This window comes from Megascapheus bottae, chromosome 18 (genome assembly GCF_031878675.1).
Source record: "Megascapheus bottae isolate mThoBot1 chromosome 18, mThoBot2.hap1, whole genome shotgun sequence".
Classification (NCBI taxonomy): Eukaryota; Metazoa; Chordata; class Mammalia; order Rodentia; family Geomyidae; genus Megascapheus; species Megascapheus bottae.
The window spans coordinates 2119801-2134390 of record NC_143526.1 but is presented as its reverse complement, the minus strand read 5'-3'; the positions used below and the strand labels follow the sequence as shown (position 1 = coordinate 2134390).

Genomic DNA, 14590 nt, shown 5'->3' with positions numbered 1-14590 from the left:
ACCATTCTTTTAAAAGGCAAATCAAGATTATGGACTATTGATAGAGATTCTTGATTCAATGTTTAGGAAAGAGTAATCCATCTTTTTAAAAAAAATAATAAGCAACTTTTAGTGCATTCATTCATGCAATTTAAATTCAGGAATGTATAGTTTAGATAATAATTTAATATGGTCATTTTTTTGTTTGAAAAAGACGACATCCTTTGCCTTACACATTTGTGGGTTTGGTATTTTTCCTTAAGTAGATGGATTCATCTAGTTCAGTATCACAGTGAAATCCGTTATATAAATTCTTACAAAAGTGAAACTGTGATGGTAGGATCTTGTTTTGCTATTGCAATCAAAACTACCTGTCCTTGTTAAAATGCCTTAGCTTATGGAACATTTTATTTAAGAAAGGGGAAAGGGAAAAAAGAGGAAAGGAAACAAAAGAAAAGAAAAGAAAAAGAAAACCAAGCTTATGGTGATAAAAGTCCCCTGGCCCTTTGTAAAGCACAGCAGAGGTGGCAGATTCTGCCGTCACACAAGAAAGAGCCAGAGTGAACCTGAGACGGTGAAGTAAAATGTAACATCAACAAGAAGGGCCATAGATAAATAGTAAAAGAACCAACTCACCACAATAAAACCATTGACATTTTTCTTAGAATCGTGGCTATGTGGTGTGGCCAGCAATAATTGGAATGTTTTCCTAGAGTTAAAAGGAGAACCTGAAGCAAGTCTGTTCAGAATTTACAAAGTGTCTGAATAACATGGACAATGTTTTGATAACACATTTTAGTGGGGGGTGAAAATAGTAGCATTTATTGGAGCGTTTATATAGGCCCCCATGGTTGAATGGGGGTTAGGGGTGAGGGTGGGTAGGAGGTAAACCATCTATCACTGCATTCATCTATAACTTACCATTATAATTTATTCATACACATATGTATATACTTGATGCATAATAATGTCACTTCAAATGTTTCATAAGTTTTGCCTTTAAAAGTTAATGGTTACCTTAAAGAAGTAGAAATAAGTAGTTACCTGGTCAAATTGTCTATAATGTTGCACTATCAGAATGATGGAGGCAATAGCCTCCAACTGTAACTTGTGAGATCTTTTATATGCTTGTATACAGGCTTGTCCTAGCTTCATTATAGCCCTCCAAGGTACCTTCTTGCTCCTCTCAAGGTGAATGATGAAAAGACTTAAATTATTCTGGTCAACATTTGGGTGTCAGAGGTTCCTCTCAGTATGTTCAATGTATCCCTGTCAGCTGAACCATATAAAACCAGGCATCTTTCAATAAATGTCTCATGTGGATTTCATGAAGCTTGGGGTGTAATTGAAATCAAACAGCAAACAGACTAGAAGGCTCTATTATTTGCTCACTTGGTGTAAGTAAGATGCTGCTAGTATGTTTGCTGAAATGAAAGCCTTATCTTTCCTAGAAATTAATAGTTTGATTTTAAAGTGTGGCCTGAACACAGAAAAATGTAGTTTTTGTTGTTTTATTTTGTTGTTTCATTTCCTCTATTTCTTTTCAGGCATTTTAGTACCTACAGATGTTATAAAAATGTAATTAGTTAATTGACACTGAACCATTGAAGGATATTGCTTTGTCTATAGAGCCAGAAAGAACTTTGTGCAGTTGAAACAGGCTTTTCATCATTTGAAAGAGGAAATTGTAGATTTTTGTAAGTGTGATAAAATATGATGTGATATCACATTATGTTTTTCCATGCTCCAAAAATTCTGGGTCCCAGAATAGCTTTGTAGAACCTATGTTTTCATTTTTTTGACATTACCTTTGCTTTTCTGTTTGTAAGACATGTTATTGTTTGGGGTAAGATAATAGACTTATTGGAGAGGTGTGTAAATGTAAGATTCATTCTGTTGTACCAATAACCAGTAGAAATATGAATTATATATGCCGTGTGTATACTTAATAATTTGATAGCAAGAAGAATGTATTCCCCCACACACATACATTTTCAGGAGCTTGCTCTAGGGATGGAATACAATCAGCCCTTTCTGATATGACGCGGTGGACAGCTGGTCTGAGTTATTTGCGCCAGAGTGAGTCGGAAGGATGCCTGTTGCCTGAGATGGCACTATGCCATGCTCAGCTTTTCCCTGGCTGCTTCGAAAGAGTTTTAAGGGACGCTGAGGCTGGCTTCTGGCTGTTTTAAAGCGCAAAACCAACGTGTAGTAGGGCACCTTATCTGCAAATAACGTGAGATTCAGTCTAGCACCTATTCTTTCCCTCAGACATCCTGTAGGTAGGTCACAACTGAGTCGTAACAGCTTTCCACCAGGCAGGACTGAGTCTCCAGCGCCAATGCGGTCCCTCGATTTCTTGAGCGCGCGTCCCGCTCGCGCTGTCTGTACCTTGAAAACTATAATGTTTACTAAAGCGTTGTGTTATTTGGGAACAAAATGTTTCAAGACTTCTGAGGTCAATTTAAAACAAAAGTAGGGGAAATAGGGTGTACTTCAACGTGATCAGAGCCAACAATCTCCCTAAAGAAGAATTAAACCGATGAACCAAAATATAGAAGCTCTGGGCTGCTCCAGCTGGGAGCAAGGTTTCTGGGGATTTACTTCCTGGAGGCTGTGGCTCTAAATTTACTTGGCCATGGCCAAAGCCCGTTGGTCTTAACTTGCTCTTCTGCCCCTGGGCTGTGCTTTGACCCTGAAAAACCTGGCAAGTTCAAGTTTTCAGCACCATCCTCAAACAATGATAAATGCCCGGCAGCAACCAAATCCTGGACCGAACCTCTGACCCAGAAGAGCGGATGCTGATACTGCTATGGTTCGAACCCAATCCTGTGGCCACCTCATCTGTTGTAGGAAAGAAAGCAAAAAGTTTCCTGTGTGATCACATTTGGTCGGGAAACAAAATCCTGACATATCAGCCGAAAAATGAACTCCCGGAGCGTTTAATAGAGGAGTGAAGATTCAGACTTCTTACTCACGATGGACTCTCCCCTCCTTCCGTAATAATAGAACAATAAAATATGACGACGTCCTTCCTGACTGCGGAAAAGCAAGGAAGAAACGGGTAGCTGGGCAAGAGTTTAATTCAATATCAAACTGATTATTTCACTAATTATTCTGCCTTCTGTATTGTGCTGCAGAGAAGAGGCAAAGAGAATCTTAACCGTGCAGCTGCTTGGGAATCTTTGCTTCTTGCTCAGGTCCCAGAGCCTTTTTTTTCTGGCAGAGAGGGTAGGAAGTACCCCGGACTCCGGAAAATCGGGCAGCAGGGATTTAAAAGTGTGGGCAAGAAAACTGACGGCCTCCTGAAAGCAGGCTTGCCGAGGGTATGAGTAAGCACTGGCTCACTTAATTCCACTTCGTTTGGTGGGTCTGAAGCCCACCTCACTCGGGCCTCTGATTCATACGCGGATAGCTTGGATATTCAAGGAAGGCTACGTGCTTTCGCCATCTGCGGAATCTCAGAGGGTTCTTGCCAAAACTCCTTCCCGTTTATCCAAGGCGGGACCCTTCCCCGCCCCCTCCCGCACCCAAAAAAGTGTTTCCTTTGTGTTTAAGATAAGGGAATGCTGCGTCAAGAGAACGGTGTGCCGTGCCATGGCGTTAGGGCTCTTGGCGGGGACACATTGCTTGGGTTGCCCTCCAACTCGCCTTAGCTTGGGAGGCCAGCGAGAAAGCTCGATGCTGCCAGATTGCAGGGATATTCTCCTTTGGTCCTCTAATACCTGCTGCTCCGTTCCGCCTCCCATAGCCAGCAAGGAGATGACTCCTATTGAGGCCTCAAACCATCTTCCCTTACACTCCGGAGAAACACAGAAATCAGAGTGGATGATCACAGTGGGACCCGGGTACCCTGAACACCACACATCCATCATCCACAACCACGGGCTTCAGGAAAAGAAAAATCGCAAGATAATTGATCCAATTAATAAATGACTAACTGAATCAATGTCATCTCTATCAGCCAATAAAATGCTCCCCAAAGTGTGGGTCTTCGAAGCCCCTCCCTGGCGGCACATATATAAGCAGCTAGCGACAGCCGGCGAGTTTCCAGGTGGTCAAGTAGATCAATGGTTTGGCAGCAGAGAAGGGGCCGAAAGACTCGGGTGGGTAAAGAGAAACAAAAGATCTAAGTTCTTCCCTGGTGTGAGTGCACAGGGGTCCACAGAGACAAGATGGACTGAGCAGCCAAAGGAGACTGCGTGCATCTTGGTCAGTATCCACCTCTTACGTTCAAAACTCAGTGCGCTTTCTGTGCAGAAAGGACGGCCAATTTCGGGTGCGCGCCGTAGCTGCAGGTGGGTAGCCCGAGAGCGGGAGGAAGGGGAAGTAACCTTCCCCTCGGAAGAGGGCGCTGGCTGGCCCCATCCCGCCTTTATAATAAGACCTCGGGACCAGAGGTAGCAGCCAGCTGCCGTCTGCAATTTGCATAGCATGCAGTTAGGCGAGCAGCTCTTGGTGAGCTCCGTGAACCTGCCAGGCACGCACTTCTACCCGCTCGAGGGTGCGAGAGGCGGCGGGGGCGGGGGCGTCAGTTTCCTCTCCGGCTCGGCCTCCTCGGCTCAGAGGCTGGATTTGGACAAGGCTCCCAAGAAGTTCTCCGGCAGCCTTTCCTGCGAGGCGCAAAACGCGGAACCCGCTGCTGCCAGACCGGGGCCCCCGGCGGCCATGCTCAGCGACGCGGACTCCGGGGATACCTTTGCCAGTGCTGCGACGGTGGCCAAGCCAGGGCCCCTGGACGGCCGTAAGGGCTCCCCCTGCGGGGAGGAGGAGCTGTCCTCCGTCGCCGCCGCCACCGCCGCCGCCGCCGCCACCGCGCGCTACTCCATGGACAGCCTGAGCTCCGAGCGCTACTACCTCCAATCCCCCGGGCCTCAAGGCTCTGAGCTGGCTGCGCCCTGCTCTCTCTTTCAGTACCAGGCAGCAGCCGGGGGGTCTCACGGATCTTTGTACCCCACTTCCAATGGCGCGCGTTACCCCTACGGCTCCATGCTGCCCCCCGGTGGATTCCCCGCCGCGATGTGCCCACCCGGCAGGGCGCAGTTCGGCCCGGGAGCAGGCGTAGGCAGCGGCGCCGGCAACAGTGGCGGCGCGGACGGTGGCCCGGGCGCTTATCCGTACAGCCAGGGGTCTCCGCTGTACGGGCCGTACCCCGGGGTCGCAGCGGCCGGATCTTGCGGAGGACTGGGGGGCCTCGGAGTTCCCGGTTCCGGCTTCCGCGCCCACGTCTACCTGTGTAACCGGCCTCTGTGGCTCAAATTCCACCGTCACCAGACGGAGATGATCATTACGAAGCAGGGCAGGTGAGCGCGGGTTAGAGGGCCGTGGGCTCAGGGATAAAGGGAAAGTGAGTGGTTGCTGGGGAAGGCGGGCTGGAGGGATTTGTGCCGATTCGCCGCTTCACTCTTCCGAGAGTTAAGCGCTTGTAGTCCGGGAGGGGGGGCACCCGCACACCCCCTTTTCTTTTGTCTCCACATCTATAATCCCTGCTGAGTTAGGGCTCCGCGGCTCCCCGTGCCTCCTCACCTGAACTGACACAGGGGGTGGGTGGGTGTGGAGTCGAACATTTGGGCTCATCCATAAGAGCAGAGCTCCGTGAGCTCACGGGGTGTTGGTTTGTGTTTCCTTAAGCCGCGAAAATAGGAAGGTCGCCAGCGCGGGCTTGTTTTTAGAAGTCGGAGTCTCCAATGAGTGCATGTGGCAGATGAGCGCGAGGAATTGATAACGGGTCTGGGAAACTCGGTTTAGGGGCTTAGGCAGGCTCGGGAGCGATAACGCGTCTCGGATGCCGGGAACAAGAAAGTTCTAAGTGAGACGTGGAGAAAAGAGGGGGGGGGGGTAGGTGCTGGGAAAGAGGTGCACAGATGAACACGTAGCTTCATGTTCTCTGACAAGGGTGCATTTAAAATTACTTTTTACGTTTAGCGGGAAATTAATAAGCTGCTGAAAGAGTTGAGAAGTGGAGTCGGGGGAAATTTCAGAAGCACGAGCATTAGGGATATAGTGACCGTGGGGGGAAATCGTTTCGGTGCTTCTCCGAGAGTTGTCAGTTCGCACGTTTTCAAATCGTTTCGTGCCCCGTTGCCCCTTGTCGGTCGTTGCATCCCGTCGCCAGTGCCTACCTGGAGGAGCCAGGGAGCGTCCTGGCGCGAATTCTCCAGCATGTGGATTGAAATCATTTATCTTGGTTCTGTTCCCCTGTACAGGCGCATGTTTCCTTTCTTGAGCTTCAACATAAACGGACTCAACCCTACTGCCCACTACAACGTGTTCGTAGAGGTGGTTCTGGCCGACCCGAACCACTGGCGCTTCCAGGGAGGCAAGTGGGTGACCTGCGGGAAAGCCGACAACAACATGCAGGGTGAGGAGAGAGGAGGACTCAGAATCCTGGCCTCCGACAGCTAGCATTTAAATCTACCTTCTGTCCACCCCACCCTCCCCCTCAAATCTCGGACTCAGAGGTGTTAGCGTAACTTTCTTTCTTTGGTTGCTTCAAGAGCAAACAATCATATTTCAGCCACAATCTTCCCTATCTGTCATAGGTGTTTAGAACATTGAACAGTGATCCTATTCCACTCCCCCTCCCCTACCCCCCACCCAAGAATCCAATAGTCATCGAAGCTTCTGGCTGGAAATGGCTTCCTGCATTTTCCCATTAGCTAGGGAAATGTCTAGCTACGGTTGAGTTCACTGAGGAAAGTTCAACCACTTCGCAGTTTTAGAAGGTCCCAAATTAACCTTTAAGAGTCATCTTCTGTCCATTCTAAGTTCCGAGATACTGTCCTAGGAAAGGACTGGCTGGCCGGGTGAGGAGAATCAGTGGACTCCCGCTGTTCTCCCTGATCTCTGTAAGCAGCTATTCCTGGAAGGATTATGTTGCGAATCTGTTCTTAAATCATGCCCATAGCTAACATCGCTCCCCTACTTCCTTCTGTAAGTACCCCTATATGCTGAGACTTTGTCTTTTGTTTCATTTTCTCTTAGGCAACAAAATGTATGTTCACCCGGAGTCTCCTAATACTGGTTCGCACTGGATGAGACAGGAGATTTCCTTTGGGAAATTAAAACTTACCAATAACAAAGGTGCAAATAACAACAACACTCAGGTAGAGTTGCAAAAGAAGAGGGAGTGCTAACTAGCTGTTGGTTTCCTTCCTAAGGAGAATTTATACTCTTTATTCTGCGTTTAGACCTGTCTGCTCACTTAAAAAATAATCTTTTTCTTATTTTTACTTTCCTACTGGATTTCATTAACAGTGAGTTTACTATAAAGAAGAGAAATGCTGAAATCTTTGGGAAGGGGACTTAGAAAGGGGAAAATGTGCTTTTCAAACACAGTGCTGCTTTCAGTTTCAGAAGTGGCAGTGGTGAAATTGTGAAAATGGGAAAGCCATGGAAATCTAGTAATGCTTTTTCTGTCCTATTTCCAGATGATAGTCTTACAGTCTTTACATAAATACCAGCCACGACTGCACATTGTTGAAGTTACAGAGGATGGTGTAGAGGACTTGAATGAACCCTCAAAGACACAGACTTTTACCTTCTCAGAGACACAGTTCATTGCGGTGACTGCTTACCAAAACACTGATGTAAGTAGCACAGACATCCCAAGAATCTCTAAGGCTAGCTCCAGGAAGCTGAAAGCACACAATGACTCCTCTTCTCCCCTATCTAGATTACTCAGCTAAAGATTGATCATAACCCCTTTGCAAAGGGCTTCAGGGACAACTATGATTCGTAAGTACAGTTTATAATCATCCTTTTTTTCTTCCCTTTTCTCTTATTCATTTCTTGACTAAGACATGCATTTTTACTTTGTTGAGGGCATTATTCTAGGAAGAATTTTCAGATTTGGGATTTTATCAATTTGTATTTTCTCATATTGTTCATCTTACTTGCATTTTAGAATTTTCACAGAAAACTTTCCTAAACTTCTAAACAAATATTAAGAGCACTTCTCCCACCCCGCATTTGATTAGAAATTTAAAATTTTTAAGGATCTGTATTATTTGTATTTTTTCACTTGAGCTATTTTTTTATTCTCCCAAGAAAATACACACACACACATATATATATATATACTTTTCTCTTTTTTCATAAAAGCTCCAATACTAACAGCTTGTTTTTCATACCATCCAACAAAAATGCCTTGATGTTTATCATGTTTAATGTGTTTTAACACCATGTTTATTACATTGCCAAGAAGAATTGCTTTTAGTTCTTTTTATGTAAGGACTTGCAAAGGCAGATTTTCTGTAGCTTAAATATCTAATGTTGGATAATTTTCCCCGTGATTCAAGTGTCCATTCTCTGCCTCTGTTGCTCTTGTCCAAAATGCCAGCCTTCTTAGACAACCAACAGGTCAAAAACCCTTTTTCATTTCTGGGATGTTTGTTTGGGAACAAGATTAGTTATTAATTATTTTTAATTTTTAAGTGTTTCTCTTTACATTGTAGCATGTACACGGCTTCAGAAAATGACAGATTAACTCCATCTCCCACGGATTCTCCTAGATCCCATCAGATTGTCCCTGGAGGACGGTTTGGCGTTCAAAACTTCTTCCCGGAACCCTTTGTCAACACTTTACCTCAAGCCCGATATTACAATGGCGAGAGAACTGTGCCACAGACCAATGGCCTCCTTTCACCCCAACAGAATGAAGAGGTGGCCAACCCTCCCCAGCGGTGGCTTGTTACGCCTGTCCAGCAACCTGGGACCAACAAACTAGACATTGGTTCCTATGAATCTGAATATACTTCCAGTACCTTGCTCCCATATGGCATTAAGCCCTTGCCTCTCCAAACCTCCCATGCCCTGGGGTATTACCCTGACCCAACCTTCCCTGCAATGGCAGGGTGGGGAAGTAGAGGTTCTTATCAGAGGAAGGTGGCAGCCGGACTACCGTGGACCTCCAGAATGACCTCTCCTGGGTTCCCTGAAGACCAGCTCTCCAAGGAGAAAGTCAAAGAGGAAATCAGTTCTTCTTGGATAGAAACACCTCCATCTATCAAGTCTCTAGATTCCAATGATTCAGGGGTATATACCAGTGCTTGTAAGCGAAAGCGGCTGTCTCCTAGCACCTCAAGTAATGAAAATTCTCCTTCCATAAAGTGTGAGGACATTAATGCTGAGGAGTACAGTAAGGACACCTCAAAAGCCATGGGGGGATATTATGCTTTTTACACAACTCCCTAAAATGTCATTTGAACCTCATGAAAATTAGCTAACATTGGTAGAGGGACTTGGTGGTGTCTTATGTTGTCTTCTTTGCTAGGTTGCCAAAAAGACATTTGCCTTCCAACTTGATGTATCCTATTTTGTGCAATTCTCTAAAAGAAGGTGCCAAAGCTTTTTGATTGCTGCAGGTAACTGAAACAAACCTAGCAATTTTTTTCTTTGCAGAGTTGAAAATGTATTAAAATTCAAAGGTTATCCATTATTGGGGACTTATTTATTACTACAAGAAAAGTAGCTTGTGGAGATTGAGTGACCAGGAATATGTAATGAATTACAGCCTTTGGCTCTTCATTTCTACCTGTAAGTCTTTAAGCAAATAGAAGCTGAGTGTGTTAAGCTGTTTTGCTTCTGGAAGAAATTGGCTGAGCCTAATGCACAACAGGGAACTTACTGCTGTCACCTTTATGAAGGGACTAAAGATATAATGCCTGGGAGTCAATTTTGTGAAAGTGTTATAGTCTTCACCTGACTTTGATTCCTTGCAGGCTTTTGGAACAAGCCATGTTCTTACTAGACTTTTGCTATGTGTTGGAGGGGACCTGTAGGAGTTATTGAGTGAGGGAGAGAGAGAGAAAAACAGAATGGGAGAAGAAATTGAAGGAAGAAGGCAGAGAAATTTTAAAATTGTACAATGTGTGTTTAGATACTCTGTAGAATAATGTGGAATATATTGTATAAATAGACTATATAGGTATTTGAGATGATGTAAAATTGGTGCTTTGGCTTTGTAAGGAAGTTGTAAATTACCTTAACAGCTGCAGTGGTAAGGGGAGAATTTCATCATTTCAGTGATATTTGGGAATATTGCATACTTCTTAGATAGTTAAGAATGTATCCAGTTATTCTGTACTCACTTGAACCACAGTTAAGAAAAATCCCAATTTCATCCTCCTTGTTGGTCTTCCCCATCCCCACTTTGGTAATGTGAAGAAAACTGCAATCTGATGCCACATTTCCTATAGCTTTTTAGAAGTCTTGGATTTCTATGTACAGTCTTAATAATTTTTAATAAATGTGGTTCAGTAAGGAAATGGACATAGGTCTGCTTTCTCTCCTGTGTATTTGATGCTGTTTTTTTTAAAAATCACAGTTTACTTTTTTACCTTGTGCTTTTCCTGAAGTGTGAACACTGTTTATGCTTACTGTGTCCCCTTCCCCCATATGAAAGAACCCAAAATCTTTTACCTGGATGCTGTAGTAGTGAGGGAGTGGGTTAAAGATGCTTTTGTCTGCCCCCCCTCCCTTCACATTTTTCTCCTAGTAGATAAATGAGGTTATTTCCTGACTTCACTGGGATTTCTGGACAATGAGTGTTGGCTGAGGGTGGGGTGGAGAAGGAGTGTTTGCAGGTCAAGATGCAATTTGCCTACTGCAGACTTAATCTAAAGCCTGGAAAACTCCCATCCTCGATCCATAGTCATGTAGCCTTTTCCTGAATTTACTGGTGGCCACCAAATTTTGGAGTTATATAGGCTCCCTGGGATCATCTTGTCCCTTTCAGTGCCTAAACACTGATGGGTCATTAATAAGTGTTTATAAGTGGCTACAATATAGGCTACTGGCCTTGGTCATTGCTGCTGGTACTCTGCTCTCACACAATCTGGGTTTAGGATACTAGTTATAGGACACTAGCTAAAACTGGGGGATGGGAGAATTACAAAGGAGAATCCTTTTTGTCGCCCACATTGCTTCCTTGCAAACAAGCTGTGGCACAGTGGTTCATTTTAATTATAGATAAGTTGTCTTGATTGCCAGGGAGGACATAGGACATTCCATGCCCTAGCTGAATTTTGTTAGAGTTAAACCAAGGAGTAAAGGCCTTTGTGTCTGCCTTACCTCCTCCTCCCCCGCCCCCCCCTCCTGTCCCCCAATGCTCTGCCAGACATCCTACCAGGTTTATCAGCAGAAGGCTTAAAGCCCAGCTTGCAAACGCTTCTAGCCCCCTTCTCACCTTGGGATAAAGGTTTGCCTGGGAGGGTCATTCTAACTGGGCAACACGGAAATGCAGCTGCTAAGAGGATTAGCTGCTGGGAAGCAAGAGATGAGCCAGGACCTCCTCCCCTTCTGCTCCTAATTAAAGCCATCAGGAACTTTTCTCTGGACTGTACATTCTCCATTTCCTCCTTCCTGGAACCAGAGCTTGTCCTAGGCCATCAGTAGGGGTTCAACTTAAGTTCTGTGTTTCCAATAGTGCCTGTCAAATGTCTGACAAAGCAGCTTCGTCCCAAATAGCACTGGAAAGTCCAGTTAAATGCTTTGGAAAGTGCTTTTTTAAATATGTATTTATTATGGAGGACAGATTTGGACTCAGAATGTGGAATCATCCCAATTGGATCAGCACTTTCCCAGTTCAACTTTCCCAAGTCCAACTGTGGTGTATTGGAAACTGCAGTGGGATTTCAAAGTCTTCCATTTCTGCCCTCTGGAAAGCCTTAAAATGCTAATCACAAGCACCATAAAGAGAACTCGGTTTTTAGTCTATTTCAAGTCCTGTATATTTTTGCACTGTACAGTAAAAGATTCTGGTACTTGTGAAAAGTCCCTCCCAGTGTTTAATAGAAACATAAGTGGCAGAGTGGCCCCAATTAACACCTTGTGATACGGCATTTCTAAGATGGAGTGTCAGACACCAAATTGAGAAGAGATGTATTTAATTAATCCTCCTAGGGTGACACCGATAAACAAGACTCCGTTTAAAGAAAGATCAAGTACTCAGAGACTGGTTTGTTTACTTTCTCTTCAGGAGTCTTGCAGTTTGCCGGCCTGTGAGTTTGCTGAGTCGCTTGCCTTCTGGGCGGAGTCTGGGTTTGCTAGCTTCAAAGTTTGGCTTGTCCTAGTTTCTTGCCCCAAACTTATTTAATCTGAAACATAATTAAAACTGTGACAACAACAACAACCAAGAAGAAAATATAGTACAAAAAAGACCCGACTAGGAATCGGAAATGTTGTCATTTTAGATCACCAAAATGTTCTGGTGGTTTGGGACAAAAAGGAAAAGGTATAAAAAAATGCAACCTAAATCCCCCCTCTCCCGGACATGTCTTCTGTTTAAGGGAGAGTTCCGAACAAGATCTTTCTCTAATTCACATAGTCGTGGTACAAGTTTGCTCCCTGTGTTTGCTTCAAAGTATTGAAGTCAGGAATTTCTGGGCTGTAGAGTAGTTAGCTATTTGGGGATAGGTTAGGAGCTGAGAAAAGCAGGCAGAATCTGAAATGTTCGGACAGGAGAGGAAGCTGCAAGTTGAGTTTGATATATTCTTATGCCATCCTTGGGTCTCAGTTTGGAGCCAGTTTTTCAGCACCAACTGAAACACTTCCAACACTTCAATGGATTCCCTATTTCTTTTCTAGAACCTCTTAATTAAGCTTTAAATCTGAGTAAAGGCAAGCTTACATTCTTCCTGCAGTCTTTCTATTCTTTCTCAAAAAACGGGGCAGAGTGGGGCCGGGAGTTTGGCCTAGTGGTAGAGTGCTTGCCTAGCATGCACGAAGATCCAGGTTCAATTCCTCAGTACCACATACATAGAAAAAACAGAAAAAAAAAAAAAGCCAAAAATGGTGCTGAGGCTCAAGTGGTAGAGTGGTATCCTTAAGAAAGTCCAAGGACACTGCTCAGGCCCTGAGCTCAAGCCCAGGACTGGCAAAAACAAGCAAAAAACAAACAGAAAAAGAATGCTATTTTAAAAAACACAAATAAGCAACAACAATAAAGCAGAATAAAAGCTCTGCAGATGTCATGAAAGTACTTTGGTGCAAAAAAAACAAACCAACAAAAAATACTTTCTCTGACCTCTTGTTTTATTTATTTATTTATTTATTTATTTATTTATTTATTTTTCTTGCCAGTCCTAGCTTGAGCTCAGGGCCTGAGCACTGTCCTTGGACTTTCTCAGTGCTAGAGCTCTACCACTTAAGCCTCAGCACCATGTCCGGCTTTTTTTTCCTATGTATGTGGTCCTTAAGGAATCGAACCCAGGTCTTCATGCAAGCTAGGCAAGCACTCTACCAGTAGGCTAAACTCCCAGCCCCTTTTTTTATTTGTTTGTTTTAAAATCTATGTCCATTGGTCATTAAGCCACAATGTAAAAATCACACTTTAAAAAAAAATTGTATTTAATTGGGGTAATGTATAGAGGGGTTAGTTACATTTATCAGATTAAAAAAACATACTTTTTAAACATAATAATATACTCTACTTTGCTACATACAGATTCTGCAAATTTAGCTTTTGCCCTGTAAAAATGTCTAAATAACCAGGAGACACTTGTTTTTTCTTCTATGTATGTGGTACCAAGGAATTGAACCCAGGTCTTCGTGCATGCTGAGCAAGCACTCTACTACTAGGCCAAGCTCCCTGCCCCAGGAGACACTTTTTAAAAGGTAATTTGTGGGCTGGTAGTTTGGCCTAGTGGTAGAGTGCTTGCCTAGCATGCACGAAGACCCGGGTTCGATTCCTTGGTACCACAAACTTAGAAAAAGCCGGAAGTGGTGCTGAGGCTCAAGTGGTAGAGTTCTAGCCTTGAGAAAAATCCAAGGACAGTCCTCAGGCCCTGAGCTTAAGCCCAGGACTGGCAAAAAAAAAAAAGGTAATTTGCAATAATAATAAGTGAAAGTGTAGGGGTGAGCCTATGTTATTGACCTTCGTTGAGTCTTCCTCTATGAAATTTATATCATCTTTCAAATATGCTAGTTGCATGAGTCCAATTTAAGACTTCAATCCAAGAAATCCATCTTCTACTTATCATGTCAGATTAATTTCTGCCTCCAGCAGAGACCTGGGCCAGCACACAGGCTTGGAGTGTAAACCTTACATCTAGCACACAGCAGAACACAGTCTGGGCTGAATTTTCTTCTGGATGCTGGTGCTGTGAAGCTATAGAAACCTTTTCTTTCTCTTCTTTTCTTTTCTTTTCTATTCTCTCTCCCTCCCTCCTTTCTTCTCTTCCCTTTTCCTTCTCTCTCTGACAGTGGAGACCATGAAATCTTCCCTATTACACCTTAGAAGAAAAGTAAACTTCTCTTTTTTTTTTTTTTTTTTTTTTTTTTGCCAGTCCTGGGCTTGTGCTCAGGGCTTGAGCACTGTCCTTGGACTTTCTCAAGGCTAGAGCTCTACCACTTGAGCCTCAGCAACACTTCTGGCTTTTTGCTATGTATGTGGGGTTCCAAGGAATAGAGCCCGGGTCTTCGTGCATGCTAGGCAAGCACTCTACCACTAGGCCACACTCCCGGCCCCCGTAAACTTCTCTTGAACACACACACACACACAGACACACACACACACACAGACACACAGACACACACACACACACACACACACACACACACCCCTCTCTTCTGCCTCAGTAATGCTCTCAATGCCATTGAGAATGTGTTT

The 14590-nt window shown here is 44.3% G+C and overlaps 1 protein-coding gene across 1 annotated transcript; it reads left to right on the top strand.

The window, feature by feature from the left end:
* The first annotated feature begins 4413 nt into the window (after positions 1-4413).
* Positions 4414-10247, top strand: Eomes (eomesodermin). The gene is made up of 6 exons (XM_090352743.1): positions 4414-5282; positions 6186-6340; positions 6964-7085; positions 7410-7568; positions 7655-7716; positions 8436-10247. The coding sequence occupies exons 1-6, from the start codon at positions 4414-4416 to the stop codon at positions 9172-9174; spliced, it is 2106 nt and encodes a 701-aa protein (XP_090208869.1). The 3' UTR covers positions 9175-10247.
* Positions 10248-14590: the final 4343 nt, after the last annotated feature.